The 26,240-nt window shown below is 43.9% G+C and overlaps 11 protein-coding genes across 11 annotated transcripts; 5 read left to right on the forward strand and 6 right to left on the reverse strand.

Annotated features, from left to right (window-relative positions):
- Positions 1 to 3,526: 3,526 nt before the first annotated feature.
- Positions 3,527 to 4,836, reverse strand: BYT42DRAFT_551637 (uncharacterized protein). The gene is made up of 3 exons (XM_051566288.1): positions 4,539 to 4,836; positions 4,156 to 4,479; positions 3,527 to 4,078 (listed from the first exon to the last, which is right to left on the reverse strand). Exons 1-3 carry the CDS (start codon positions 4,804 to 4,806, stop codon positions 3,657 to 3,659), a joined length of 1,014 nt encoding a protein of 337 aa, XP_051428140.1. The 5' UTR covers positions 4,807 to 4,836; the 3' UTR covers positions 3,527 to 3,656.
- Positions 4,837 to 6,177: 1,341 nt separating this feature from the next.
- Positions 6,178 to 8,005, forward strand: BYT42DRAFT_507254 (cytochrome P450). The gene is made up of 2 exons (XM_051565110.1): positions 6,178 to 6,631; positions 6,702 to 8,005. The coding sequence occupies exons 1-2, from the start codon at positions 6,271 to 6,273 to the stop codon at positions 7,847 to 7,849; spliced, it is 1,509 nt and encodes a 502-aa protein (XP_051428141.1). The 5' UTR covers positions 6,178 to 6,270; the 3' UTR covers positions 7,850 to 8,005.
- A 44-nt stretch (positions 8,006 to 8,049) lies between these two features.
- BYT42DRAFT_507256 (uncharacterized protein) lies at positions 8,050 to 10,438 on the reverse strand. The gene is made up of 4 exons (XM_051565111.1): positions 9,806 to 10,438; positions 9,619 to 9,682; positions 9,331 to 9,527; positions 8,050 to 9,294 (listed from the first exon to the last, which is right to left on the reverse strand). Exons 1-4 carry the CDS (start codon positions 10,368 to 10,370, stop codon positions 8,240 to 8,242), a joined length of 1,881 nt encoding a protein of 626 aa, XP_051428142.1. The 5' UTR covers positions 10,371 to 10,438; the 3' UTR covers positions 8,050 to 8,239.
- A 1,183-nt stretch (positions 10,439 to 11,621) lies between these two features.
- BYT42DRAFT_551650 (uncharacterized protein) lies at positions 11,622 to 14,036 on the reverse strand (the record flags this gene model as incomplete). Its single annotated transcript, XM_051566289.1, has 3 exons — positions 13,918 to 14,036; positions 13,790 to 13,838; positions 11,622 to 13,716 (listed from the first exon to the last, which is right to left on the reverse strand). Exons 1-3 carry the CDS (start codon positions 13,958 to 13,960, stop codon positions 11,625 to 11,627), a joined length of 2,184 nt encoding a protein of 727 aa, XP_051428143.1. The 5' UTR covers positions 13,961 to 14,036.
- Positions 14,037 to 15,654: 1,618 nt separating this feature from the next.
- On the forward strand, positions 15,655 to 16,977 carry BYT42DRAFT_551652 (uncharacterized protein). The gene is made up of 5 exons (XM_051566290.1): positions 15,655 to 15,901; positions 15,957 to 16,065; positions 16,162 to 16,477; positions 16,552 to 16,689; positions 16,755 to 16,977. Exons 1-5 carry the CDS (start codon positions 15,735 to 15,737, stop codon positions 16,922 to 16,924), a joined length of 900 nt encoding a protein of 299 aa, XP_051428144.1. The 5' UTR covers positions 15,655 to 15,734; the 3' UTR covers positions 16,925 to 16,977.
- Positions 16,978 to 17,804, reverse strand: BYT42DRAFT_551659 (sulfhydryl oxidase). Its single transcript, XM_051566291.1, has 4 exons — positions 17,754 to 17,804; positions 17,561 to 17,679; positions 17,316 to 17,494; positions 16,978 to 17,259 (listed from the first exon to the last, which is right to left on the reverse strand). The coding sequence occupies exons 2-4, from the start codon at positions 17,607 to 17,609 to the stop codon at positions 17,083 to 17,085; spliced, it is 405 nt and encodes a 134-aa protein (XP_051428145.1). The 5' UTR covers positions 17,610 to 17,679; positions 17,754 to 17,804; the 3' UTR covers positions 16,978 to 17,082.
- A 409-nt stretch (positions 17,805 to 18,213) lies between these two features.
- Positions 18,214 to 19,940, forward strand: BYT42DRAFT_551664 (Snf7-domain-containing protein). The gene is made up of 6 exons (XM_051566292.1): positions 18,214 to 18,447; positions 18,532 to 18,772; positions 18,901 to 19,022; positions 19,082 to 19,193; positions 19,253 to 19,377; positions 19,435 to 19,940. Exons 1-6 carry the CDS (start codon positions 18,388 to 18,390, stop codon positions 19,447 to 19,449), a joined length of 675 nt encoding a protein of 224 aa, XP_051428146.1. The 5' UTR covers positions 18,214 to 18,387; the 3' UTR covers positions 19,450 to 19,940.
- BYT42DRAFT_551665 (Snf7-domain-containing protein) lies at positions 19,941 to 21,295 on the forward strand. The gene is made up of 6 exons (XM_051566293.1): positions 19,941 to 20,082; positions 20,141 to 20,160; positions 20,233 to 20,310; positions 20,409 to 20,555; positions 20,625 to 20,693; positions 20,758 to 21,295. The coding sequence occupies exons 1-6, from the start codon at positions 20,067 to 20,069 to the stop codon at positions 21,031 to 21,033; spliced, it is 606 nt and encodes a 201-aa protein (XP_051428147.1). The 5' UTR covers positions 19,941 to 20,066; the 3' UTR covers positions 21,034 to 21,295.
- A 207-nt stretch (positions 21,296 to 21,502) lies between these two features.
- Positions 21,503 to 22,389, reverse strand: BYT42DRAFT_551672 (uncharacterized protein). The gene has a single exon (XM_051566294.1). The coding sequence runs from the start codon at positions 22,357 to 22,359 to the stop codon at positions 21,535 to 21,537; it is 825 nt and encodes a 274-aa protein (XP_051428148.1). The 5' UTR covers positions 22,360 to 22,389; the 3' UTR covers positions 21,503 to 21,534.
- A 1,424-nt stretch (positions 22,390 to 23,813) lies between these two features.
- On the forward strand, positions 23,814 to 24,271 carry BYT42DRAFT_13179 (uncharacterized protein). The gene has a single exon (XM_051562201.1). The coding sequence runs from the start codon at positions 23,891 to 23,893 to the stop codon at positions 24,230 to 24,232; it is 342 nt and encodes a 113-aa protein (XP_051428149.1). The 5' UTR covers positions 23,814 to 23,890; the 3' UTR covers positions 24,233 to 24,271.
- A 192-nt stretch (positions 24,272 to 24,463) lies between these two features.
- Positions 24,464 to 24,613, reverse strand: BYT42DRAFT_469914 (uncharacterized protein; the record flags this gene model as incomplete). Its single annotated transcript, XM_051563554.1, has 1 exon — positions 24,464 to 24,613. A coding segment is annotated over one exon (150 nt), but the record flags the coding sequence as incomplete, so codon positions are not given.
- Positions 24,614 to 26,240: the final 1,627 nt, after the last annotated feature.

Here is a 26,240-nt window from a genome sequence, read left to right on the forward strand (position 1 = left end):
TTCTTTTCATCACTGCCGGTCTTTGGAGCTGCTGCTGCTGTTGCTGCTGCTGCTGCCGGTGCTGCCGCACCCACGTTTTGGGTTGCTTCTTCTATTAATTTTTCTGTCTTCTGCGTGGCTTCGTCAGATTGAGTTTCCTCGTCAGGCACGGCCGGTGGAACTTGTTCTGAGGATTCGGAAGGCTTTGGATCTGCTACGGTTTCGACAGCAGGCGTCTCCTTTGTTGCTGGATTGGATGACTCGGTGGATACTGGCACTGGGACCGCCGATGGCTTCTCCGAGGTAGATTGCTCCACTGTAGTGGGTTCCGAGGTTGCTGCTGGTGCTGCAACGGCCGCATCCTTATCGTGTGATTCTTCTGCTGACGTAACCTTCTCCTTTTCATCGGCCGAAACAGCTTCGGTGATGATGGGTTCCGATTCAGTGGTATCCTTGGAAACATCATTCGCTGAAGAGGAAGAAGAGGTGATGATCTCCTTGGCAGCGGAGGATGGATTGGGTGCGTCAACAGGTTCAGATGGCTTCCCAGTTTCTGCAGACTCGACTGTAGACTTGGGCTCCTCTTCTTGCTTCTCCTGAACAACTGGAGGCTCAACATCATTCGCTTTTGCCTGCTGCTGCTGCTGCTGCTGCTGTTGCTCCTCCTCACCCTCCTTCTTGTCTGTCTCCTTTTCCTTGACTTGCTCCTTTCCGATTTCATTGGTCAATGGATTTTCCTTTTGATCTGCCTTTTCAGTTTCCTCAGAAGGTGCAGAGGTTGCTTCTACTGGCTTGCTTTCATCTGTGACATTGGTTGTCAAGGCATTCGGGACTTCAGGGGTCGACGTCTCAGTGGACTGACTCAATTGATCGCCACCTGTCACCACATGCGTCGTCAAGGTAGCTGGATTGGCAATAGCCGCGGCGGTGTTGGCGACGTCCGAAACCGTCATCGGTGGTTCCTGAGCCATTGGCTGAGATGGAGTAGACTTTTCGATGGAAGTATCCGTGCTGGTGGACATGCTTTCGGTGGGCGTCCCGGCCGTAGCGTTGGCGGCTTTCTTTTGCGCTTCTCTCTTACGTGCGCGCTTTTGAGCTCGGCTGTTGGCGTTATTAGAATGTTTCTTGGCCATAATATTTTAATAGAATAAGCAGTAACAAAAAACCGGTAAGAATCAATAAAATTAATAAAAATTAAATCAATACGAAAAAAAAAAAAAAACGAGAAAAAGAAAAAAAAGAAGAAAGCAGAGTGCGCCAAAAAAGACGACTCTGAAAAAAAATAAAACCCCTAAATTGATGGAGGTTCAAAATTAGCTTTCGGACTGCGATTCTTGTAATATTTTTGAGTTACGAGAAGCAGATCCTTTGATCAAAAAAAGGCAATTGGAGTCATCATTCACCTCCACAGGCGAATCACACACCATCCGACGTCAAAAAGGCGAAAAAGAAAACCTTGTACTACGGTCCCAGCGCCGCCCTACAACACGCTTGTTCCTTAATTGTATGTCTTTCAGATGGTGATTTGCCTTTGACTTATCCATTCACCACTTTTTGTACACTGGAAATTTCACCGTCCTGTGATGTTCTTGGACATCATTACCTGATTTATTCAAAATTCCATATGTCATTTTACCGCTAGATTTGTTTTTTTTTTTATTTTTTTCATCTCTTTCATTTTGCGATTGCATTTTTGGGCTTGATAGTATTTTGTCACAAACTACCCCACGGCGGTTTCAACTTGGAACTGTTGCATACATCGTCCCTTGATTGAGTTTGTGGAGTCAACGAAAATCTTTTTTTTTCCTCCATTGACCATCCACTTTTTTTTCCTGTGAGGAAAATATTTTAAGTCTCACTTTTTCATCAGCTCTATTTTGGCTTCAATGTGTAGACCTTATCTATTGAACACCGAACGACCACGCTTTTATCATGTCATGATCTCGATCATTCTCTTTCTCAAAAATCAAAGATCAAGCAGCAATGACCGCTGTATGGCAACAAAGCAGGAAAGTTGATACAGAACTGCAGTGTAAAGCTCACTGACAAACTCGAATTTTTCCTTCTCCTGGCACTTTATAACACGCACCTCTGTCTCCGCAAATAAATCACTTTTTACAGCTTTATTTGCAACCTCCTGAGTGGCAATACAGTAAGACTCATCTTCTCCTTATTCAGACTTTTTTTCACTTTGCTTTCTCTCCAACCAACAAGCTAAAAGATCGCAAAGAATGGGTTATTCGATAAGCATTGCGGTGCTTTGAGTGAATTGATTGTCAACAAGGTTTATATTTAAGGTTTAACGAACATAATATGAGGGCTTTCCTTCTGTAATAACGCATATCATATGAATTATGATCCATTAATGCCGCATCATCATTGTACTGGAAGCGGGACGATTTCTATTCTACTGTACTTGTCCATTCACGTGCCAATAGATTGAGTAACAAGAAGAAGCGATTGCCTTGCTTCATTTGCAGTTGCACCTAGATTTCGCTGAGCCTGTATTGTTTGCTACACTACCATTGCAACCATTCATCAAAAATAGCCGATGCTGCTGTGTCACCGGCGTTGACACGTTTTTTTCCTAGACGGTCATTGGAAATGGGGTACGGATCTTGCCGCACAAGGACACGTTGTCAAAAAGTTGTATCACGCGAATTAAATTGTTGTTCAACTCGAACCGTCCGTAATATGGATGCAACACTATTTATTCACAGTCTAAAATGGCAGCTGAACTATGAAACTAGTGGATGTATCATCATCGCAGTTACCGTACTTACTCTGGCAAAAAGTCAATCTGCTTGTTATACCGCGACACTGTAGTAGCTTCTTTGGTTACACAAACAACAACTTGCAGTTTATCAAAATAAAAAAAAAACCTAATCCTCCTAAGCCCAATGCAAAAAAATTGCGCCAACTCCCCTCACTGGGTTTCTGAGACATCTGAGGGGCTGGATTGAGCTGCCAGCCAAAGGTCATCAAGATATTCAGGTGAACAATAACCGATCATAAGCGATCGCGTAGAACGAAACTCGCATGCTTGAACAGAAAAGGCACCGCTAAATTTCATTGATAACTTTTTTTTCCCTTTTTTTCGCTTCCTTTTGTTGATCCACACAAGTCAATTTCACGGGTAGAAATTGCCGGATCAGCTAATGTCACTTTCGGCCGTCACTGGATATCTTGGTGATCTGTGTCCTAAGATACTGCCTAGCTCACATAAAAAGAGATTCATGTTCGCGTGGGGAGAATTTCTTTTTATGAGACGGATAGTCTAAATCTCTACTGTAACATTAAAGATCCTTCAATGGCCGAAAGCCGCGGCTTCCCTGCCACGGACAATGATCGTTGTAGTGAAGACATGCTACCACGTTACAGAAGTGGATTTCCCCTTTATGGAGTGTATTTTCCTTCGTGATCCGCATCATTTTTACGACGTACAGTATTATACTGTACTCTCAGAGATTCGTCGTAGTCCCTATCGCCGATCGCAATACCCATTGCGAGCATGACAGGAAATTCATGGATTATGCAACTCTTTTTTCTCTGGTTCATGAGAATGAGAGTATTTCTTTTGCATGTGTTTATGAAGTAAAATTACAATGCAATTCAATAACTTAAGAGTGGATATATCTATCTTTATATAAGTGCGTTATTTAGGAGGGAGATCGGATTTAAGAAGAGAGGGCTTTCTTCTTGTTGGCTTCAGCAAACTTGGTAAGCACCACTTTGCATTTCGTCTCCTTGCACAGATCGCCCAGGCCGGATTTATCCATGCGGTCAAAGAAGGTAAGACCAGCACCGCGTTCAACCGCATCCAATGGGACCTTGAACTGCTCCAATGGGGTATCATCCGAAATAGGACGATTGGGAAGAACAAAGGCACCCACGCTGTAGCGTCCATTGTTTTGTGTGAGGATCACCTTGTAGAAATGGGTCGGCACAGCCACATTGGGCGGGTTACCGATCACTTGGTACTTCACATAGAATTTTCCATCGTTTTCCTGATGAGGCAAATACAAAGGTCCCGTAAACACATACACATCCGAGAAACTCTTGGTCAAGTTGCGGCAAAAGTTTTCGAAATAAGCCCAGTCTAGCAATTAGAAAAAGCCCGTTAGCTTTTCCTTGAGTCCTTTTTTTCCTGTTTCCACTGAAAATGCCAGCGCTTACAGTCGCGGTTAAATCCATCGCCTACTTGAGGAGAGATATTGGTCAAGTAAAAGGTCTCGTCCATAGCATCCTGGCTAATCTTGGCATCCGCTGCAGGCACCATATGTCCTCGGTCAAAATTGCTGCGGAAATAGTCGGACAAACGAGCTCGGAACATGGGAGGAACGGTTTCATCTTCTTTGAACTGCGATTTTTTGCGATCAACGCCATCCGCACGCTGAATGGAAGTCGCCGTGAGATGTTCCGCAACCCAGTTGGGATTACGATCACGACGGTTATAGGAAACGACATACGCATTGCGATAAATCGTATCGCTCACGGGACCTGAGAAAACAAGGCATTAGCAGTGGGTTGCATCCTTTTCGGTCTTGCTCATTTTTTACCAGGGAATCCGAACGGCAAGATCTCGCGGGCTTTCTCTACCATTTCGACGGATCGAGGTTGATGAGGGCCAGGCATGGGACCACGAGGAACGGGTGTGGCAGGCACAGCTGGCACGCCACCTGCGGGTACAGGGACAGGCGGTGCAGGTCCAGGAACAGGCATCATACCCGTAGGACGACGAGGCTGCGAGAAGCGGTGATAGGTCGCCATGGAAATGGCACCCAACGCAGCACCTCCTACCACTAAACCAACACTTTTGCTCGCCATGAAAACCAAATAAAGAAAACCAGTTACGACGCTATTTGTTTCGTCTGTTTTCCCCTTTTTGATGCACGTTTGGATAAATCTCGCAGTCACTGATCGGAGCCGTTGAAAAAAAAAAAAAGTTTAAAATTTTCCCCTCCTCACCGCCCAAATATCTTCAGAGACGGTTCATGATTCCTAGAGTCTATTTCCCCACAGGATCAAGTCGCAGAGGCGTTTTTCAATGAAAATATAAATAGATTGTGGATTATGGTATGGCTAATATACAGAATTGGTTCCATGTCCGTTTAACACAGAACTTCGGTATTCACTACGCGCCTGCAGTTCATCCAGCAGTCGTTGGTGTAGGACGAGTAGGACATGATTCATTAACCATTATTCTGATTTTTCAAAAAGTATTATGCTGGCTACATTTTTCTTTCGGTCGCTTGTAGAAATCTATATGATGTTGGTGTACACCGGTATAAAAACCCGGCAGAGATCCTGATTTCCACACAATCGCCAAGGTTGACGAACGGTTGGTCACACATTGCCACCCATAGCTTCAGTTTCGACGACTCTTGTTATTCGCGAAATTCATATTCGAAATCGCTGCATTTTTAATGCTATGTGTTATGTTACAGTTTTTACAATCAATGTCATGATCTGGTACGCTCTACTCTAGTTTGCTCCTGACTGTGAATGCTTTACGTGCTTTTTGCATTGGTAAACCAATAATAGCTCGTGAGACAATGAAAGCCCAAGGAAAAAGGTTTACTTTCAAACCATAGAATAATCCAGATCGTGTAACAGGGTTCAAGATAGATTGATACGCCATTTGCAACTGTTATTGCAGACTGCAAATTTTTTATTTTTGACCAATGGCACACTGACCCTTGGCAAGCATTCCCATGATTGACCTATTGGCGATGCCGGGCCACCGAAAAAATGGAAACGGTGGTAAACCATAAGATTGAAACATTGGCAAACACACCAACCACGTACACGTACAACATCACAGGATCAATGCGCTCTTCGTATTGACGGTGTGAATATTTGTGCCAGATATGACTTTTCTTTCCGTAAACGGTCTATCGTCTTGTCTTTTGTGTCACCATCGTATTCTCCCTTCGTTATCTCTCGAAAAGAAATACAGACAAAGAATGAATCAACACAATGTCATGTCAAGTGGTTTAGACTATGTTTTGACATGAATTCATCTATTGGAATGATAGCATTACGATATTTAATGAGTTCCATTGTCAGATGGCAGGGAATCAGAAGTCCGAATGGCGGACCCAGCGAATTTCCCTATATAGAAGTTTTTCCCATTTTCATCAGGTTTTTTTGTACTTTTTAAAGCAAAATCTTATTTTCTTGCATCTCGCATTCTTGTTGACTCTTTTCACTTGTGATCTTTCTCACATAAAGTTTATACCCTCTGTCTCCCCCCTCTCTCTTTTTGTTTTTCAATTTCAAGCTTTTTTCATGGGCAACGGACTTTCAGCGATTGTATCCATAGGTTTAACGTTCCTGTTATCTCAAGTGATGACCAAAGTCATTTGGGCGAATAAGTACCCGGACGGCAAACGGAAACAGGCGTGGCCAACCGCACCTTCGCAACTGCCATACTTTTGGAACGCCTTTGACGCGTTTCACGTGTCTTATTGCAAGTCGTTCACGGAATGGAGTCAGAAAATCGGAACGCTGTTTTCAGTGAAAATCGGGCAGAAGCGAGTGATCGTCTTGAACGAACCCAAACTGGTTCGACAAACGTTTGTGGAGATGGATCAATACAATTCATCGAGAACCTTGTCCGATACCGTGGAAGTCATCATGTCAGATAACGGTAAGCATAGGAGAAGGCTTTGGGGAATTGTACAAGTGAGTGATACTAATCCGCGGTTGAAACTCTTAAGGGAAAACGGTATTTACGGCTCCTTTTACACTTTATTGGAGCCGTCTTCGTCGCGGGATCAACAAGGTCATTGGTAAATCGCAGTATCACGGGTGGATGGACCTCTTTCATCGTCAGGCGGAGAAATTCGTCAATGGTATTTCGTTGAATGACGCCAAGGTCGTGGAGGCCGATCAGTTGCGACAGTTGGTGGAATTGATTGCTCTCCATATATCATTGCATATCGTCGTGGGAGAAGAGGTTGATCCAGAAACCATGCTGACGCTGACGCAAAAAGTGCAAAAGGCCGAGGTTTGGCAAAAAGAATCATGGCATATCTACAGTCGTTTTTTTCCTGTGGTGCGACAGCTGTACGTGGCCTTCACCGCACTGCTAGGCAACCGTTCGATCACGTATCTACGAAACGACATTCTTGAAATCTTTCTCACGGTGCAAAAGGACGAACAAAAAGGCATCGCGGCGGCGCTGGCTGATATTGCCCCATCCAAGAATGATCCCACGCCCGAACAACTCACCAAGGACCAAATTCTCGTCAACCTGGTTCACTTGACCGTGCACAGCTACAAGTACCTGTCGGCAGCTCTGTTTAGTGCTTTACAACGAGTGGCGACCAGCGCCGATTGGCAAAACAAGATGTTGGACAAGGATCCAGAGCAAGCGTTACGGTATGCAAAGGCCTTTATCAATGAAGTCTTGCGTTACGATGGTCCTGTGAAGATGTTCTCGCATGCTGCTCGCGTTGATTATGAATTGACCGTCGACGATAAAGCATACCGTGTCGATGAGGATGTGGAACTGGTGGCAAATCTGGATGCGATCCACTTTGACGAGCGGTACTACGCCGAACCGCATCAATTCAACCCCGACCGTTTTTTGGGTACCTCCTATGTGTCGCTGTTGGATGAAAAAGTGCCAACAAGTAAAGGTTTGAATGCGCGTGATCACCTTGCATTTGGCGCTGGACGTCGGGCATGTCAAGGAAGCTTGGTGGCAGAGGAGATGTTGGCAGCCATTCTTTTGAAGGTGGTCCAAACCTACCAATTGAAGCATCAGGGGATTATCCGAACACAAGTCATGAGCGGTGTTTGGTCATGGATGGGGCGCATGGAAACCAAAGGCAACGATATCGAATTCATTAAACGACCATAGGCCCTGTTGGGAACGTAATTGTAGATAACAAAATCAGAAAAAACCAAGAGGACGGTTGCCTGAACCTATTGGAAGCGGTCGTCTCCTTTTTTCTTTTATTCCTTTAATCTTACTCAGTCTTTGCATTAAATAAAAATAATATAATACTTTGGTCATAAAATCATATGTTCAAAGAGTCATTATTTTTTTTTGTCATGCCTCTCAAGAGGGCTTTTACAATTATGCTCTTTATTCAATATGCATGCACTCTCTTGAAGATAAATGAGTAGGTATTTTTTTTTCTCTTTTTTTACAGATGCAACAAGTTGTATACAGTCTTCGCGAAAAAAGGGGGACGCCTTTCTTTTCTGTTTTGCCTTTCTTTTGGAAAAACCCAATTGATGATATGCTCTAATCGTTTTCGTCGTCATTCAGGACCAGCATCAGACTAAGGTACTCGGAAGAGTATTGTCGATTATCCCGAGGGATGGTGGCGGTGGGGCTGCCGGATCCACTGTAGACGGAGTGGATATACGTTTGAGTACTAGATCCAGAATGAGGCAGGAGCTCTGATTCAGACGAGGTATCAGGATATTGACCTGTCACGAGCGAAGCGGAGGGTGAAGCCGCAGTATAAGTCGTTAAAGGGGTAGGCGGTTGACTAGTCTGCAGCGTTGACGCGGTCGGGGTAGGCACGGCATCTGTTTGACTCCAGATTGAGTTGTCGAGGTAACCATCGTAATCGGCGATCGCTCGACTGACACTGTATTGCGAGGTTTGGGAAAGAGACCGTTGCGGGGGTTCGGACCATGGCGACGCGACGGTGGCCGAAGGGGTAAGAACCATACCAACACTTCGAGGGATGGGGGCCACGATACCGGGTTCGGGCGGTTCAATGGTGGATCGAAGCGAAGTCAACGACGGTTGCGTCAACAGGGACGATCGACGCGGGGGTGATGTGGAAGAAGCCATGCCATCGCTATTGGTGGTACTGCTTTCTCCGCCAGAAGTGGTGGTGGTGCCGGTGGTGCGCCCGCTCGAATCCGTCGATGCAGCAAACGTGCGGTGTTGCCCAATGACAAAAATTTGAGTTGCTTTGCTGGTAGTTTCGTGGTCTTTCAGAACGATGCAGCTGATATTATTGGGATAAATGTTGGTACCTAGATAACTGCTGTTGGTGCTATTGGCGCTGTCGGAAAGCATGGATGCGCCCGATGCGGATGATGCGGATGGGACGGATGTAGTCAACCATGACCAGTGACGATGGCGAAGATCAAATACATCCACGGCCATGACTGAATAAGCGTGCAAGGTATTGGTGTCGTCACCATCTTGACGAATGGTTTGACCACCAATGATGACGAGTTTCTTATGTCCGACATAGCAGATGGTGCAACCGAATCGATCGCGCGGTGGTTGACCTGTCGTCACCAACACGAAATCTTCTCGAAGCGAGTGAGAAATGTCTTCGTCCAAAATGTCGTAATTCATCCATGACTGACTGGTTCTTCGCAATCGCCTTCGGTAGGACATGGCTTCCGGATGATCGTACTTGTACCATATCCATGTCCGGCAATCCAGACGATACAGTACATCGTACACCATGTTGGTATCAGCGTCGATGCGGCAGCCACCAAACACGTAAAAATCATCGCCCACGAGACACGTGGCATGACCGAAACGCGCAGCAGGTATTTGACTGTATCATTTTGGACCAGAAAAGAAAAAAAACAAAGGACTGTTAGCTTTTTTGTATGAGGTAATGACGACTTCATGCTTGTTAAGGTTACCCGTGCGTCGTTGGTTCAATCCAGATATGTGTTAACGTATCGTACAGAAATAAATCGTTTTCGCCTGTTATGATGAATTAGTCGTGTCGGGGGGACAAGAGATCGTTATGATTGCATATTGATGATCAGCTATGACGATTGTGTTTTTTCATCGCTCGCCATATCTGTCATGATTAAATTTTATTACCGGAGGAATCCGCGCACAGTCCACCAAAAATGACAAGGTAACGATCGTGCAGCACGTCCAATGAATGGTCGAATCTAGGCCCTGGCAACCGACCGGTGACGTTTTGGATTTTTTCCAGTTCGAACGTTGTCGTGTTCAAAACGTAGAGATCGTTGGATAGCGTTCCCTGATAGATGCAGCGGCCTCCAAATAGGTAGATATGATGACCAATAGCAACGATGGGGGTGATGAACGGGGTGTAATCGGGACATTTGTGAGTGATTATACGGGGCGACGGTTCCCAAGTGTACGTCTTCATATCAAAGATGAAGCAGACCGGCTCCACCGTCATGAAAGGCATGTAGATTTTATCGTCAATGCGGGCCAAACAACGCGTGTGGTAGGCGGGAGGAGAAGATGCGATCCCTGCATTGGTTCGCGTGGGATGACTCGTGTGAGGAGGAGGAGGTGCTGGAAGGAACGGCTGAAGATGTTGCTGATATGACAATGGTTGTTGTGGCTCGGTGAGTGAAGTCGACAGACTAGGTGTTCCTTGGGCTGAAGGCGACATGGTGCTGGAGGACATGGCGGCAGCAATAGCCACAGCGGTAGGCGGTGGAGTTGCTTGACTGACATATTTCCAGTGGACGGAATCAAAGCTCAGCTCTTTGCGTACCAGGGAATAGAAGAATTGGTTCGTTTCGGATAATTTCGCTAATGAAAATGTGTCTAAACTGCGCATGATCAATTGTAGAACTTCTACATTTAACTTTTGCAAGCGGCAACTAGGATGGTCCACTTCCATCTGACTGCTTTGGGATTGCAACATCAGAAAGACTGAACCACGAAGAGGAGAAAAAAGAAGAGAAAAAAAAGTGAAACCTAAGCGCTAACTGAGATTGGTAAAAAAAAAAAAAAAAAAAAAAAAAAAAAAAAAGGGAAATTACAATTGCAATTTTATTTCTTGCGTTTTTTAAAAAAAAGATCGATCAAAACGCGTTTTCACCGATCATCATCATTGGATCGCCTTCACGGGCATGGATACACAAACAATATGCGAGCTTAACAGAATTCATGTCTTACTGTTTTGAGTAACTCGTTCCGCACAATCGGATACACTTTCGGGTTTCAATCTTTTTTTCCAGTGGGTTGGCTTTTTTGTATTTTTTTGGTTCCTGTATTTAGCCTGTTTCACTGTTTTGATGCAGTTCCCCTTGGCGAAATTGATGTGAATTTTTGTTCTAGATTTTTAACGTTGACTGTAAAAGGAAAAAGAGGGGTTTGGTATTGTTTCGATTCACCTGGAAGCATGCAGATAAAGTAGAATGCTCTCCAACATTCTGGTGCTTTCTTTCCCTATTGACATCTCCCCTCCAGTGAGGTTCAACTTCCGCTAAGCCGGGCTGAAAATATAAAATAAAAAAAACCGATCCCTGTTTGTACGACTTTATGACGTCTAAAAGCTTCCATTGTGTACGCGTTTAACCTTAATGCAATTGGTTTTCCACAAACAGCATAGACCCAAAGGCTAAATCTTGAATGGAATGATTCACTCCAAGTAAAACTAATCTTCGCGTCGTGCAAGGTTTAAAACCATCTCGAAAACAGTAAATGAACCAAGTTTCATGGCACCTGATAGACGTGCCTATTTCGTACAGTGGGTTCTAGAATGTTGCTGATTTAACCTTGACGAATGGACTTTAAATTATCTATATAGAAAATATCTCCAATCAGTAAATAGCGCTTCTTGAAATCCAATGTTTACGAAATTTTTTGCGGACGCGATACGCAGACAAAAGAAACGAGAAAACCTTTTTTTTTTCTTTGTTTTTATTAGCTGTTATAAAAAACAAGTCATCCCACTATCACCACTGTCACTAGTACTTCTTTTATTATTATTATGGTTATCTGTACAGTCGTTTAATTGTTTCTCCATTCGATCTGCTGCGTGTCGCAAGGATAAAATATGTGGCATCAGACTCACTTCATCTCGCATCAGTTTGAGACACAAGATCAGGTTGGCAAGGATACGATCCGCCGTCACACCGTCCCGAAATGGTTGCTGTCCATTGTATCTCAATGCCCGCAATAAAATTCCCCAAGCAATCACCGCAGCCCGATAATCGAAAAAGCAAGCGTAAGGTTTCATGCGCATGAACCGTAATAATCGAATCACCTGAATCGCGGTATCAATCGCTACATCCAACGCGGTCTGATCGATATTGGACACCCCAATACGGAACGCCGATATGCAAGCTTCAATGAATTCCTCGTCGGTGCCGTCAAATTGGATATACTCTTGGCAGTATCGAATATGTTTCAAGCGCGTATCACCACTGCCACGTGGTGAGCCCCGGATAACACTGGGATCAAATTCGTCATCGTCATTTTCAAAGTATTGCAACATGGCCGCTTGCTCGCCAGTCTCATTCGGCTGTTTTGGTAATTTCGATTTCGCCATCACCAGGTATTCGCTGTACACCTTGATGGTGCTTAAAATAGGCAAAGGGTTCGAAGAACATTCTCGCTCCAATAGTTCGAAAAATCCGCGGTCATCCCCGATTTTCTGGAAGAGGGGCAGCGATAATCTAAAGGATGGCGGCAACGACGAATACCAATGGCGAATAATCATTTCCAGTTGGTGCGAAAAGGTCCCAAAAAATGTGTCTTTATCGTCAAAATCGCCATTGCGCATGAAAGCGTCGACACTTCGCTGCAAGTGATGCATGTACTTGTACAACTGCAAATGGCGCGCTTCTTCCATCGTGTCGCCCTCGTGTACCCCCAGAATATCTTTGGTTTCGTGAAAGTGATAGTACACCATATCGGGCGAGCTTGTATAACCTGGATTACCGGAATTGGAGGCAGCAAGGTGAGCAATGGTTTTGCTGTAGAGCAAAAACCGAAACAGACGTTGTTGCAAGACAATTAATCCATCAGCTGATGATGATGTATTGGTGGTCCGTTGAGCTCGGAGCAGATGAGACACACGTTCGGCCATCTCCGCGTAAAGGATACTGTCCCGTATTTGGGCGGTCTGTACTTTATAGAAGCTCATAAAGATGTATGCCGCAAACGTCTCAATGGATGGATCATCAAACGTATCTTGCAAGAGTTCGTGCGCCTGCTGGAAATAGTATTCGCTGTAAACCGCCAGATGCACCGTAGGTATCAGTGCGGCCACGTGCCGACAATTAAGCGAACAAATAGCGGCGCACAAGGCCATGAGCGCGGGTGAGTGTAGAATCGACGCATGTTTGCGCAAAATAGTGTTGATAAATGTAGGAATATGAATGGCGACGTGTTGTAAATGCAAGCAACTGGTGTAAGTACGGAGGAGTTTGGTTGTCAAGGAGACCAGCGAATCCGTCGGCATGACACTTTTATCGACCGTGCCACGGTGAAGCGAGCTCAAGTGAATGCCTCGCACAAGAATCTTGAATCGTGATTTGCCATAGTGTTGCCATACGAGTAATCGTAGAATGCTCAAGATGGGATCGGGCTCGGTATAACGTTGGAACGGCATGGGGACATGATCCTGAAACGCCAGCGTTGTAATCATGTGTTGCAAATTAGCTAAAAGATCGGCATGCGTTGCGATGCTGGTACTGATGCTCAAATGTCCGTCATTGACAGTTAATGTCCAAGGCTTGGTATCTTTTGTATGGACCAGCGACGCAGCATACCGACCGCTTTGTGCAATGACTGGATTAGTGGATCGTCGACTCGGCGTGTCTATGGATTGACGCCGTTTTTTGTGCTCATGGCGTCGGTTCGATTGCATCTGTATTCGATTCAATTCCTTTTCAATGGTGGCCAGACTATCTTCGAGTGTTTCTACATCTTGCAGTAATCGGATTTGTTGCAGGTATTCCTGATCGGCTGGCGAAGGCAACTGTATGTATCGGCATTCTACTTCGTACTTTATGCATCTGATCAACCGTTGGCGTCAGTCAGTACGCTGTCTCTTCAATGTTCCAATGAAAAATGAAAAAAGCAATGTACCTTTGACAAGGTTGGTCGTAGCTGCAGCGTCGCTTATGTTCCCGGCATTCTTATTTCAATGTAAAAACAAAATGTCTTGTGTGAATGGTACAGCGTCAAAAAGAACAATAAAAAGTTTTACTGCCTACCAATACAGGGATTCCTTCGGATACCGCTGGAGGGTTGGTTCATACAGCACGGTTGTGTTTCAGAGGCGAAAAAAAGGATAATAGGAGATGACTGTGACTTGGAAACTAGTCAATACAACTTCGTAACAATCACCAAATCGAGCAATTCTCCTTTGGTATGAATAAAAACTCCACCGATCTCAGCATGAAAATAGCGCTATTTATTTGCCAGATCTGCACTGTAGCAACTATATTGGATTCACTGGACTAGACTACTAGGACGTTGACGGTGATGTTTATGATGCAAGAAATCATAATTAAAGCTTTGTACATAGTTTGTGTCACGGGACTCCAAGCATTGTACACACATAGCGGTGCAAATGTTTTAAATTCATGGCCGACTGGACGTGATTTATGGCTGGGTATGTCTTCACCTAATCAGTGATTCAGTCTCTTACCGGTGCGGAGGTATCGACCATACCCAAGAGCCCGTCGCAAGGTTTCTGTTGAATGAACCTTAACTAGCGTGGATTTGATATAATGAATCTTTCATTTGTTCTCTGCTATTAGAACTTTGGAATATTCGGGAAAACGAAGCGCTTCAATGCCTTGGTGGATTTCCCATTTCGATACGCTCAACCAAGACCGAACATTCAGGGTGGTCTTTCATTATCAAAGTCCAGTCGTAAAAGGCCAGCAAGGGCCATGTTCCCGGTCATTTCACCACATAGACAGGGAGTTACGCCCAAGTCCTCAGAGCCGTTGAAGTCCATCAAGGGGACATACTCGTTGATATTCCATGGTAAAGCCGAAAAAATGCCAACCCCTAAGTCCCAGTAAGCATGCGCCATCACCAACAATACTACCATTCGCGTCAGTAATCCGATGGACGACAGATTATTGGCCCACGTGCCGCTCATGTACGCTGATGAAATTTGGAGTGTTGCTGACCACGTTATCGATTTTGCCGACGTTAATTTCTGCTCAGAATCTTGCTCTCTTTCCTTTTGAAAAGAACGCACAGGATCAACCGTTCAGAGTTAGCCACTATCCTTGTTTGGGCATACCACAAGTTGAAGTTTAAGAGTCTCGGCTACAAAGGTCGGGGGTATCCGGTTTTTAACAGACAGCGAGCAGTGACAGTAACATGCTCAGTCACTCTGGCAACGCCGCTCAATACTCGGCTACTTTGTCATCTTTCTTTGCTAAACCCGTGGTTTTACTGAAGCTGTTGTTCATATACGAAAAAGTTGAGTCCCAACTAGCCAGTTGAAGTGCATTTACATTATATTTTCAGCCGATGTTCCTCGAATTTCTGAGATCCGCAATAGGTTTTAAACAAAGAAGCATCTAATGTAATTAAACAATCAAACCGATGGACCCAACGGTCCGGTTTGTTTACTCCTGTAAATAGGCGAAAAATGCATACTACAATCCTCTCAAGAGGTGAATCAACCACAGCCCCCAAAAAACAGCAGCATGTAGATTTTCTGCAGGAGAAACGCACACTGGGATACATTTCTACAAGTTTATCAAAATTAATGAATCTGAGCTAGTCGCATTGCCAGAAAAGGAAACGGTTGAGAAAGCAGCGATGGTTTTTGCTTTGAGGATGACAAAGTGTGTGAAGAAAAGATCTGCAGGATGAGAAACAAAAATGCCTCATATGTATAATAAAGCACGGAGGACCAGCCATGTGAGCCTTGGTTCCTAATACCTGAGTTCCCACGACAATGTTAATGTCGGTGTATAAATTCAAGGACATTGAGGAGCATTGAATATAAATAAGCATCGATTGCTTGGCGCTGGTTGATTTTATTGTTCTTCATTTGAATAACATGACAGCAGCTCACTCTCTCAAAGATAAGGTGGCCGTGATCACCGGTGGCAGTCGCGGTGTCGGTAAAGCAGTGGCGGATGCCCTGGTGGCCGCAGGCGCCAAGGTGGTGATCGGTGACCTGTTGGATAAAGAAGGCCAAGAACTGGTGCAAAGTTACAATGAAAAGTGCGTGTTTTTCCCCACCCTGTATTTTGCCATCATTTTCTAACCGAGTCAATAGGTCCGCCGAGAACGAAAAGGTGGCCGCTTACCTCCACACTGACGTCCGAAAGTATAGCGATAACAAAGCACTTTTCCAGTTGGCAGAGAAAGAATTTGGTGGCGTGGATGTAACTTTTCCAAAAAAAAAAAAAAAAAAAAAAAAAAAAAAAAATCCTGAGAGTGTTTCGGCGAGCCTTGCTGACGATGAGAGGATCATTTTTTAGATTGCCATTCTCAATGCTGGCATTGCCACCAACAGCAATTCTGTGTTCACTCCGTTGGACGACGAACTGGAAGCTCGTATGTTTGACGTAAATATTATTTCGGTTGTCAAAGGAACCAAGGTGGCCATCCTGCATATGGCGAAACGCGGCGGAGGAGTCATTGTACATACAGCCTCCCTCGCTGGATTTTACGCCTCACCTAGTCTCAGCTCGTATACAGCCAGTAAACACGCAGTGGTGGGTTATACACGATCGTTCCAATTGCTGCCTCAGGTTTGCAACGTCCGTGTCAACGCGATTTGTCCTTACTGGATCGGTATGGCCTTGATGATGTCTTTTTTGTTTATGGTTCATGAAACTGGACCATTGGACTGACAACATTAAAAATAGAAACGGACCTTCTCAATAGCTTGAGCTCTAGAGAAGGCGCCGATCCCATGGAAGGCTTGATAGCTGTGTCGCCTCGTGTTCCCATCGATACGGTCGTCGAAGGATTTTTGACCTTGATCACCGATGAAACGCGCAATGGTAAGTGGCCAAAAAATGAATAAAGAATCTGGGGACTCGTGACATGCTAACAACGAGGGTCACAGCTCAAACATTGATGGCTCTACCCGACGGTCTCCAAGTCCAAGACCCGTTGCCACCTAAAGATAGTCTTTTTACCGCTGAAAATCTCGCTCACAGTCCGATATACCTGGCTGAAGCCGTTGCTGATTTTAAAAAGAAGCTGGCCAAAGCAATGGAAGAATATGGCATTTGAGCTTTCTAGCCCGATAGAGACTGATTTCTCGATATTAATACTAATAAAAGATTTGTATTTTCTATAATTCCAATGCGATGAATGGTGATGCAATGCAGATGTATTAACGGGTAGGCTTACAGGGGAAAAAAAAAATTATGTGAGGGGAAATCCCCCATTTAGGAATCGTTGCATTCGGGATTCTCCACCCACTTTTTGAAAACTTGAGTGCAGTCAAAGGCCGGCTTTCCAAGCTTTTCATTGACTTCGTTGTGTCGTCGACACAACCATTCACTTAACTTTTTACGACTGCCTACACGAACAGGCTCCTTCTCCATCGCCTTTTTAAAGTCATCCTGCAAACTGTTGTTCAGTGATACGACACGATGACCATTTCTCAACTACTACTCACCTTGCAATACCAACAAGGATAATTGTCTGCAAATGTAGTAATAAATGTTCTCATGCTCTCCATTTGGGATGGAGCAGGACGATCCGGGTAATATGCCGCCGCTGTATGTAATAGTGTCCACGCAGCGTTACCGAGGGTCTCTACATCGGCCGGGCAATTGCGCTTTTGCCAGCTGCTTTCTACAAGTATATTCAGCGTTACCACCGCTCGTCAAAAAAAAAAGGCGCATTCTTTAATGGTTGTACCCGATGCTGCAGAAGTGGACTGATCAGAGTCTGAAACTGATGTCGACATGAGATTCGCGAAAGATGCCGCTGAGATGGACCAAAAAAAATTGTTGTGTAGAAGCTCGCGGTGATAATATCTACGCTTGTGATTGGTCAGAAAGTCTTGTCGATGAACAGATTCCCAGTTTCGTGGGATGTTATGCACAGCTACCAATATGAGAATAACAAGCTTCCATAGGCGAAGCCAAATCAGTAAAGAAAAAAAAAAAAAGGCTGCACATGAGCTACAAAGGGTCTTGGCATAGTTAGCGTTTCCAGGTTATGAGTTTCAAAAGTGGATTCTATTCGCTTGTTAAGCCTGTGATTTTACATAAGAATGGTCCTAAACATCAACAAGCATTTTTGTTCTTTTCTGTTCTGTACCTGAGGCACACGTTGGTTCTTCACCAAACGATGCCACACAGACACGAGAGTTTCAAGATGTGTAATATAGAATCCATTAACCCAATACAGCTTTCACTCACTTTCCTTTTTCTCATAATCTCTTATATAATCTTTAGGCTACCTAATGATGCTGTATTTGTATCCATTTGCGATCTAAAAAGATGACATCTTGTCACTGGAATACTCGAAGTGGCGATCCTGCAATCCGAAAAAAGGAAAAAGAAGGGCTCTATCAGTAGCGGGATCTGAATTTCTTTTTTTTGGGAAGGGATCTTTATCCGTGGTGTGTTCCACTCAGTCGAGGCTTTTTCCACTTAATCACCGCTAATTCACTTGAGCCAGCTATTCCTAATTCTCTTGTACCTTACCGTTTGCGCTCTATATCTTTACATACATATCTGATGGCGTCGGCGTTTAGCAATATTCAGCGTTTTTTCGGAAAAAAGTCGCCCGATGAATTGGTACGCCCTCACACCTTTTTTCCTCCTCGTTTGCCACCTCTTGCGTGAATGAATTCAAGGTTGATAGTGAATGTCTGACATTAGGTTCGCAAATGGCGGCAAGAAATACGTGCCCAACAGCGAATAATACAACGGCAAATTCATGCCATTGACCTGGAAGAAGCCAAAGTTAAAAAGTCGATCAAACAAGTGGCCAAAAAAGGCGATGCCAAGAACTGTAAAATATTAGCCAAAGAACTGATACGATCCCAGCGACATAAAGATAGACTGTATACCAGCAAAGCGCAAATGAACTCTATTGTCATGCAACTCGAACATCAACTTGGTAAGTATTTCTACGGAACGGTATTAACGGTGGACGAGGGATGGATTAGCAGACAGGGTTTTATTGTATGACTGGTGCGAGGTACGAGGGACAATACTACTATGGATACTAACGGTAATATTTTCTAGCGACGTTGAAGGTGGCAGGCACTTTGCAAAAAAGTAGCGAAATCATGCAAAGCGTGAATCAACTTGTTCGACTGCCGGAAGTGTCACAAGCAATGCAACAAATGTCTATGGAGATGACCAAAGTGAGTGAAACGGGGAAAATCGAGATATGACTTGCGATATTGACTTTAGATTCTATTAGGCGGGCATTATGGAAGAAATGATTGATGATACCATGGAGATGATGGATGATGACGATATTGAGGAAGCGGCGGATGAAGAAGTCAGCAACGTTCTATATCAAATCACAGATGGTAAGATGGTTAGGTTTGCGGAGACAGAGAATTCATATACTAATGGTGGATACTGTTAGGCATGCTGGGCGAAGCGGGTTCAGTTGGTCCAGCATTGGAAAAGAAACCAGAAGTCGTTGTGGCAGAGGAGGAAGAAGAAGAAGAAGAAGGGCCGGAATTGGATATGATGCAAAAACGACTTCAGGTATGTTGACGAATCATAAGATGGGAACTTTGTACTGGACTGACCACGGATCCACAGGCACTCAAAGGATAATCGATGCATGGTGATCGTCTGATATAATGAAAAATGGGAGGATGCCGAACCTTTTCTATATGTAACAGTTTTCTTTTGTTTGGGAACAAGTGTTTTTGGCCAAATTCCACGCATGCCGTGATTTGTGAAACTATTGTCATTCATTTTTTTTGGAAAAAAATGATTTGCCTCGGTCTTTGATATCCAAGGCCAAGAGAATGGTAGCTAAAACCTGTAGTTGAGTATGCATCTTTGGTTCCCAAGATATCCGTTGCGAAAAGATGCGTCTTTCTGCTTTTCTTCTTTTTCCATCCAAAAACTGATGATGTGATTAGAAGGATTGATAAAAAAAAATGGCTGGCCATAGGGAGAGAAAGCAGAATCCGAACACCCATATGCAAAAAATGCCATATGCTCAGTAATATCGTTTGCAACTTGATATAAGCATTGCTGCAAGTACAGATCAACAAAACTGACGTCATGAGCTCGACGACAACGGCGAGACGCCAAGTCTTTTTGCTTCTTTTTTTCTCTTTTTCTTATTTTGAGGCTCAGACACGATCGCGAAGCCCCGCTTTCCATTTGACTGTCTGTTTCTATTGTGCTTCGACACATATACCCACTGTCTACCTACAAAAATGAGCGGTTTAGAAAGTAAGCGGGCAATCTCCTATGAAAATGTCAAACGTTGCAATTGACTGATCCCTTATAGAGCAACTATTTCAGCTCAAGGTAGATTATCGGACGACTTCAGTTATCATTACTTTTACCTGTTTTCTTGAAACACTCATTTTTTCGCTCTAGTTTACTGCCAAACAATTGAGCAAACAATCGAAACGATGTACAAAAGATGAAGCAACTGAAAAAGCCAAATTAAAAAAGGTAAGTTTAACATGGTGCCTCTACAGTTACGAATGTGGAAAGAAAAAGGAAAAAAAAAAAGAGCAAGTGACTGATTGAGCGGGCATTTGGGTTATTAGGCGATACAAGACGGTAATATGGAAGTGGCACGGCTATATGCTTCCAATGCTATTCGTAAGAAGAATGAGTCATTGAATCTCTTGCGTCTGTCATCGAGAATTGATGCTGTCGCAAGTCGAGTGCAGACCGCAGTGACCATGCGAAAAGTAGGTGCCCTCATGGAGTCGGCGCAGTGAGAATCGCCGATTGACTGAACTCTCTCTGTGTGTGTATAGGTGACGTCTTCAATGGCCAGTGTGGTAAAGGGAATGGATAGAGCCATGGAATCCATGAATCTTGAAAAGGCAGGTATCGCATGACAACCAGATCGGAGATACATGCTTTGTCCTTATTCTTACGGTGAGATAGATCTCTATGGTGATGGATAAATTCGAGTCTCAGTTCGAAGACCTGGACGTGCAGACGGAATACATGGAAGGGGCCATGGCAGGCACTACCACGATGACAACGCCTCAGAATGAAGTGGAAACATTAATGCAGCAAGTGGCGGACGAGCATGGTATAGAGATGAGCCAGGAACTCGGTCGTTTGGAACCGGGCAAGATGGTGGCCGAAGCTCAGAAACAAAAGGAAAGAGGTGAAGATGAGCTCTTGACCGAACGATTGAGAGCCTTGAGACAGTAAAACAATAAACTGACAGAAATAACATCTACATGGGGGAGTTACATGGGTCACGATAAGACTGTTCTCTTTCTTGTCGGTCAACAAATGGATCTTTTATTTTCCCTTTTTTCCCCTGTTGCTTTTTATACACAAAATTATTATGCGCAAGCAACTCAGGTCTCGATGGACAACGCAGTCAAGGTTAAACTATGATGTCCTAGGACAAAAAAAAAAAAAAGATGCTCATCTGCACCCTTACTGTTTATATTGTGCGGGATTGAGAGGGAGTGGAAAAGGACACGGGAGCGGATAGGAATGGGTAAGAAACAATGGCCAAAAAAAAAAGACACATGATGATCACACGAAAAAAAAAAAAAAAAATCGCTACATAAAGGAACTGTATGCTTTAAAACTATGATACAAATGGTGGAATGAAAAAAGGCAAGAGATAGGTCGTCGAAAAACCCAAAAAAAAAAAAAAAAAAAAAAAAAATATCACAGAAAACAGGGTGCTATACACAACTAGGAGAAAAGTTCCAGAAATCCCTCTATACTGATACCGAGCCTTTCCACCAGGAAATAGCCGCATGTCGGATCGGGATAAGTCGGCTGCCACAGAGATCGATCCGTGTGAGAGATGAGGGGTCTTTGTCTTTTGTAGAAAGAAGGTAATAAAGGCCGTGGCGGGAATAGTTTGTCGTCAGTGTTGACGAGCGGAACGCAAGATGGTTCAGGAATCCTTGGCACTATGTGGACCAAGGATGCGTCGAGAAGACAACCATGCTGTTGGATGGTCATTTCTTGAATTTGAGACCGTTTCAAAGGATAATCACTGGCTCCAGAGAAAGTGCCACCTCTTACTGGAGGAAAACATTTTCGAATATCTCCCAGAGATACAAGCGACCGGTCATGAGTTCCTCGAAGCACGAGTTTGCCATGGGATACATAGGTATCCTTGACTTTGAAACAATGCTGTGCCGACTCAAAGTCAGGAAGTAACCAGATGAGACGATATTTGGTATCGAGCGTCTTATAATGGAGAGGCATGATGGACTCGTTCTTTTTCCCTGTCCATGTGTGTTTGACGGCTAACAGCTCATGAAGGTTGGTGGAGACGAGGTGCAACAAAGGTTCGGGGTGCTGCCGTAACTTGATTCTGAGCGCTTCATCCACCAGTTTTGCCGGAAAGACGGTATATAGCTGAGTAAAAGAGGATAGTGAAATCTTTACAAGTATCTGCAAGACTACTTCCAAAGGTAATCTATCCATTTCAGACAAAGAGGAACGACGAAAGCAGACGATAGGAAAGAAATTTGTAATGCAAAAGGACGAATTTCCCCATTTCATGGCATTACGAATTTTGAAACAAGAGAGACCATTAGCCAATCACAGTTAATTTTAGTTTTCGAAAATGGGCGGTCGTGCTTTGAAATCAAAAAATTAACCCAAACGTGGGCGTGAAATTCATCCGCACCCCACACAGTATTCGTACTTTCAAAACCTTCACCTGCCGAACAATAGCATCATTTATTGAAACCAAATCAATTACAGGAAGGGAATGATAAAGGATTAGAAATTTTTGGGACTCGTGGTGATAAAAATGAGGCTGAGCCTTTGTTCGGAGCAGCTTTCCTCCGTCTGAGCCGCGTGCACTAAGCAATACTATAACACAGCTCGAAGTTGGTCCTGCAAAACTCCGTCCAAAATGAATTTCTGTGAGGTTTCTTGCATGGTCATTGTTATACACTTGTATATTCCCTTGTTCTCTCTTTCTATTCCTACCTTGCACATTGAAAAGTCTCCATCAGCCACTTTAACTCATGTAAGCCATGTTCATGGCGAACATGGCTTGTGGGCCAGGAGAACTGGAAGGCTTTAATAACAACAAGTGATCACAGTCCAATTGCTTGAGATTCTCCTTTTACTATTTTTCGTATGTGTGAACTGCATGCGCTCTTTCACTTTTTATGTAATGTATTTTAGCGTGGATCAAGTAATTATTTCGTTTGAACTTGTGTTTCAAAACTATGCTCGGCGGAATTTCACCACAGTGGGGTTGCTTTTGAGAGCATGACGCCGATGGAACAGCAAGAAGTTGAATTTACAAGTTCAGGCTCCAAAAACACTTTTTTTATCGTCAGAATAGGCAGTTTCTAGAGGGGGTATGCGATTTTTTTTCTTAGTTTTGCATCCATTGGTATGTCATGGCACAAATGGTCATGTTGGTCCTAGGCAGATACACACAGTGTCTGTTTATGATGATCAGCTAATTAAATTGTTTCACAGAAAGGGATGCTAGAAAGGAAGAAAAAAAAGAGGTGACCTTTTTGCTGCGTCATGAAACGAGCAGCCAATCATCAGTGTTCCTAATTTTGTCCGGAGGAAGCCACTGTATCAATCGATTGAATTAAATTCAACTGCATCAAGTACTGTATAAAACTTATCAGATGTAATGAGAATGGTTGCCATAGGATCACTCCCCACAAATGTGGTTTTTTTCTCCATAGTTACATAAAAAAAGGATCCTGTCGTGGCTGCCATGGGTGGAAAGCCCGACAAGGCTTGAAACAATATGATTATCCCTAATTTTCCTTTTTATTTTTCACCGTATGCAAGGATAAGTGGAATGTGAAGGGGGGTAAATAGGCATGATCATGTTCAGGGATCCTCGGAAGCAATAAAGTTTTCCTTCCTTGGACTGATTCTTATTTTTACGGCGGAGGAAGTGGGGCTTTGTTTTTTGGCCCAATCACACAGAGAAAGGATTGCAACGTGCATTTAGTCAGCCATCCGAGCTAAATGGATGGCGATCAGGGCACAGTTTTAGTGTCGCTTTTTATTTATTCTTTGCTTTGCGCGATGCGAAATTTCAACGCACATGTTCTTCACCGAGTCGTGTCACAGGATCGTACAATTTACCGGATTTGGCCACGCTCCGTCCTTTTTTTTTTTTCTATACGAAAATTTTCGTGGCATGGAAATTTTTCACAGTGGCACAAAAAAAACCAGTTGCATTTACCGGGACAAACATAAAGAATGCATGATTGCAATACGACCATATATACAGATAAAAAGATATCGAAACCATACCAATCGTTGGCAACGGAATAAAAAACAAAAAAAAGAGTGGTGGGATGGACAAGGCAAAAAAGAAAAAAAAACAATAAATGATTGGCTGTTTACAAACGAGCAGGAATGCAAAAAAAAGAGAATAAAGTAGCGTGTTGAAAGTTCCAATGATGGGATAGATTGAATAAAAAAAAGAAAAGGAAAAAGAAAAAAAAAAAAAAGAAGAGGCCTAGAATTCAATATCATCTTCCCCGGAATCTTCCGCTGAAGAGGAGCCATGTGAAACAGATGCGGTGCTTCGACTTGCATTTCGCCAGGATGTTGTGGAGGCCCGTTTTCGCAGTTTGCGTCGATGACTGTATCGTGCGGAAGGGAATCCACTGCGGTTACGTTTCTTGATGACATCGGTCTTCATGCTCAGAGGACGTTCGGTACCGTGAAGTTTCAAGAACAAGCCGCATGCATTGCACAGTGGATCGCCGCCTGCGTTGCGACGCCATAACGGAGTATTCGTGGTGTCGCAGTTGGTGCATCGTAAATTTGGGTTGTTGGCCATGCCATCCTTGAGAGGGCTAGGAGATGGATGGGGAACGGGATTCTTTTTTGAACGGGGCACGGGCTTGGACTTTTTCGTAGATTGTTTCCTTTTTACAGATCGCACGTGCTGTTGCTGCCCTGACAGCAACCAATCCGGATCGCTGTCATGATCGTTGTCTTCGTAATTATCGCTATCGTCATCTTGATCATTTATTTCCAAATATTCCTCCTTGACCGTCGCCGTCTCTTTCACGGACGAAGCCACGGAAGATGCCACGGAAGATGAAGCCACGGGAGAAGCCAACAACGACGCCGCCACATCATCATTATCACCATCATCACCATCGTCTTCTCCGTCTTTCGTTATTGCGCTCTTCTCTTGTTGGATTTCGGTCGCTGGTTCGGGCATGTCATAATGGGTGGACGGTGGTTCAGCAACCGGTATGAATTCATGCTGTGGTGAAACTGTCTTATTCTCCATGGAGAAGGCAGTCTCGGTTGGAAAGTGGTGTGAATCCTTAAAGGCATGGAAGGAGCTAAACATGTTGATGGACGTGACATTGGGTTGAGAAAACATAATTTGCTGAGGGTGTATATGTGCTGGCGTTAAGAGTTCATGGTGATGGAGGTATGCCGTATCGAAATCCAATGCGGATGAGGAATACAAAGGTGAAGGAGGTCCGATGAAAGCAGCGGAACCGTCACGATCCGTAGCATAATCGACAAAATCATTGAGACATCTCATATCAATATCGATGGCTGCAGGATTAATCGTGGCGACAGGTTGAAAGCTTTCGAGCATTCTAGAAGACGGATACAATAAAGTGTCTAGAAAAGGTGCATTGGAATGCGTAGGAGAGGGCAATGGGGGAAAGCAATGAAAAGCGTTGTATGCAAAGGCCGGTTGCTGTTGAATATGGGAAAACATGACGAAAAAGAAAACCCCTCACACTGGTCCTCTGATCGGGTAAAGAATGAAATAAAAAAATCAAACAAGTACAAAAGAGAAAGAAGAATAGAAAAAAGGAGTCGAAAAGATGGGAAAAAAAAGAAGAAAAAGCACCACTTGTTGTAGACTGAGGCTTTTAATCGATGCATCAAATGACGAGCATTTTTTTTACGCTTGACATTGTAGGTGACACGGGAAAATTTCCAAGATGACATAAAAAAGATAGCGATCGCCTCATTTTCTTTTTGGTCCTTTTGTCTGGACCAAACCGTCCGCTAGGATGACAGGGATTTGAGGGGTCAAATCACCCTGTTTAACCAAATAAAGCACTGATAACAGTTCCAACACACAGGTTGCTTCGTTATTATCCTCCCCGAGCGACCATTAGATTGAAACGAAAAAAGAACTCTTATCCCTTCCTGCATATTTTTTTTCGGGTCCGGTCGTGCAAGCTGTGGCGTCCCTTCCTTAAAAGGTGGAGATTTTTGATAGAAAATTTTTGGCTGGCTCTATATCTGTCACAAGATCGGTGCTGTAGATCGGAACTCGATAAGCCCAAAGCCAAGACCTAAACTATTGTACAGCTTATTGTGCTTTTTTCACAACCTTTTTTTTTTTTTTTTTTTTTGCCTTGCTCGTTAATATTTTTGTGCTTTCGCCCTTTGTCAATGTA

The sequence above is a fragment of the Radiomyces spectabilis genome (assembly GCF_025331425.1).
Source record: "Radiomyces spectabilis strain NRRL 2753 chromosome Unknown BYT42scaffold_1, whole genome shotgun sequence".
In the NCBI taxonomy this organism is placed as follows: domain Eukaryota; kingdom Fungi; phylum Mucoromycota; class Mucoromycetes; order Mucorales; family Radiomycetaceae; genus Radiomyces; species Radiomyces spectabilis.

What these genes read in the sequence shown, in the direction of transcription:
- BYT42DRAFT_551637 (XM_051566288.1), bottom strand. Translation starts at nt 4,806, where the DNA reads ATGGCGAGCAAAAGTGTTGGTTTAGTGGTAGGAGGTGCTGCGTTGGGT. An exon ending in CTTGCCGTTCGGATTCCCTG is followed by an intron (nt 4,480 to 4,538) that starts GTAAAAAATGAG and finishes TTGTTTTCTCAG; the next exon opens with GTCCCGTGAGCGATACGATT. An exon ending in CGATGGATTTAACCGCGACT is followed by an intron (nt 4,079 to 4,155) that starts GTAAGCGCTGGC and finishes TCTAATTGCTAG; the next exon opens with ACTGGGCTTATTTCGAAAAC.
- BYT42DRAFT_551652 (XM_051566290.1), top strand. Translation starts at nt 15,735, where the DNA reads ATGACAGCAGCTCACTCTCTCAAAGATAAGGTGGCCGTGATCACCGGT. An exon ending in AAGAATTTGGTGGCGTGGAT is followed by an intron (nt 16,066 to 16,161) that starts GTAACTTTTCCA and finishes ATCATTTTTTAG; the next exon opens with ATTGCCATTCTCAATGCTGG. An exon ending in CACCGATGAAACGCGCAATG is followed by an intron (nt 16,690 to 16,754) that starts GTAAGTGGCCAA and finishes CGAGGGTCACAG; the next exon opens with CTCAAACATTGATGGCTCTA.
- BYT42DRAFT_551659 (XM_051566291.1), bottom strand. Translation starts at nt 17,609, where the DNA reads ATGTCGACATCAGTTTCAGACTCTGATCAGTCCACTTCTGCAGCATCG. An exon ending in GTCCACTTCTGCAGCATCGG is followed by an intron (nt 17,495 to 17,560) that starts GTACAACCATTA and finishes ATATACTTGTAG; the next exon opens with AAAGCAGCTGGCAAAAGCGC. An exon ending in ATCCTTGTTGGTATTGCAAG is followed by an intron (nt 17,260 to 17,315) that starts GTGAGTAGTAGT and finishes AACAGTTTGCAG; the next exon opens with GATGACTTTAAAAAGGCGAT.
- BYT42DRAFT_507256 (XM_051565111.1), bottom strand. Translation starts at nt 10,370, where the DNA reads ATGTCCTCCAGCACCATGTCGCCTTCAGCCCAAGGAACACCTAGTCTG. An exon ending in ACTGTGCGCGGATTCCTCCG is followed by an intron (nt 9,683 to 9,805) that starts GTAATAAAATTT and finishes TCATCATAACAG; the next exon opens with GCGAAAACGATTTATTTCTG. An exon ending in ATTGAACCAACGACGCACGG is followed by an intron (nt 9,528 to 9,618) that starts GTAACCTTAACA and finishes AAAATGATACAG; the next exon opens with TCAAATACCTGCTGCGCGTT.
- BYT42DRAFT_507254 (XM_051565110.1), top strand. Translation starts at nt 6,271, where the DNA reads ATGGGCAACGGACTTTCAGCGATTGTATCCATAGGTTTAACGTTCCTG. An exon ending in AGTCATCATGTCAGATAACG is followed by an intron (nt 6,632 to 6,701) that starts GTAAGCATAGGA and finishes GAAACTCTTAAG; the next exon opens with GGAAAACGGTATTTACGGCT.
- BYT42DRAFT_551664 (XM_051566292.1), top strand. Translation starts at nt 18,388, where the DNA reads ATGGCGTCGGCGTTTAGCAATATTCAGCGTTTTTTCGGAAAAAAGTCG. An exon ending in TGTCTATGGAGATGACCAAA is followed by an intron (nt 19,023 to 19,081) that starts GTGAGTGAAACG and finishes AGATTCTATTAG; the next exon opens with GCGGGCATTATGGAAGAAAT. An exon ending in TCTATATCAAATCACAGATG is followed by an intron (nt 19,194 to 19,252) that starts GTAAGATGGTTA and finishes GGATACTGTTAG; the next exon opens with GCATGCTGGGCGAAGCGGGT.
- BYT42DRAFT_551665 (XM_051566293.1), top strand. An exon ending in AGCAACTATTTCAGCTCAAG is followed by an intron (nt 20,161 to 20,232) that starts GTAGATTATCGG and finishes TTTTCGCTCTAG; the next exon opens with TTTACTGCCAAACAATTGAG. An exon ending in CCGCAGTGACCATGCGAAAA is followed by an intron (nt 20,556 to 20,624) that starts GTAGGTGCCCTC and finishes GTGTGTGTATAG; the next exon opens with GTGACGTCTTCAATGGCCAG.
- BYT42DRAFT_551672 (XM_051566294.1), bottom strand. Translation starts at nt 22,359, where the DNA reads ATGAAATGGGGAAATTCGTCCTTTTGCATTACAAATTTCTTTCCTATC.
- BYT42DRAFT_13179 (XM_051562201.1), top strand. Translation starts at nt 23,891, where the DNA reads ATGTTCTTCACCGAGTCGTGTCACAGGATCGTACAATTTACCGGATTT.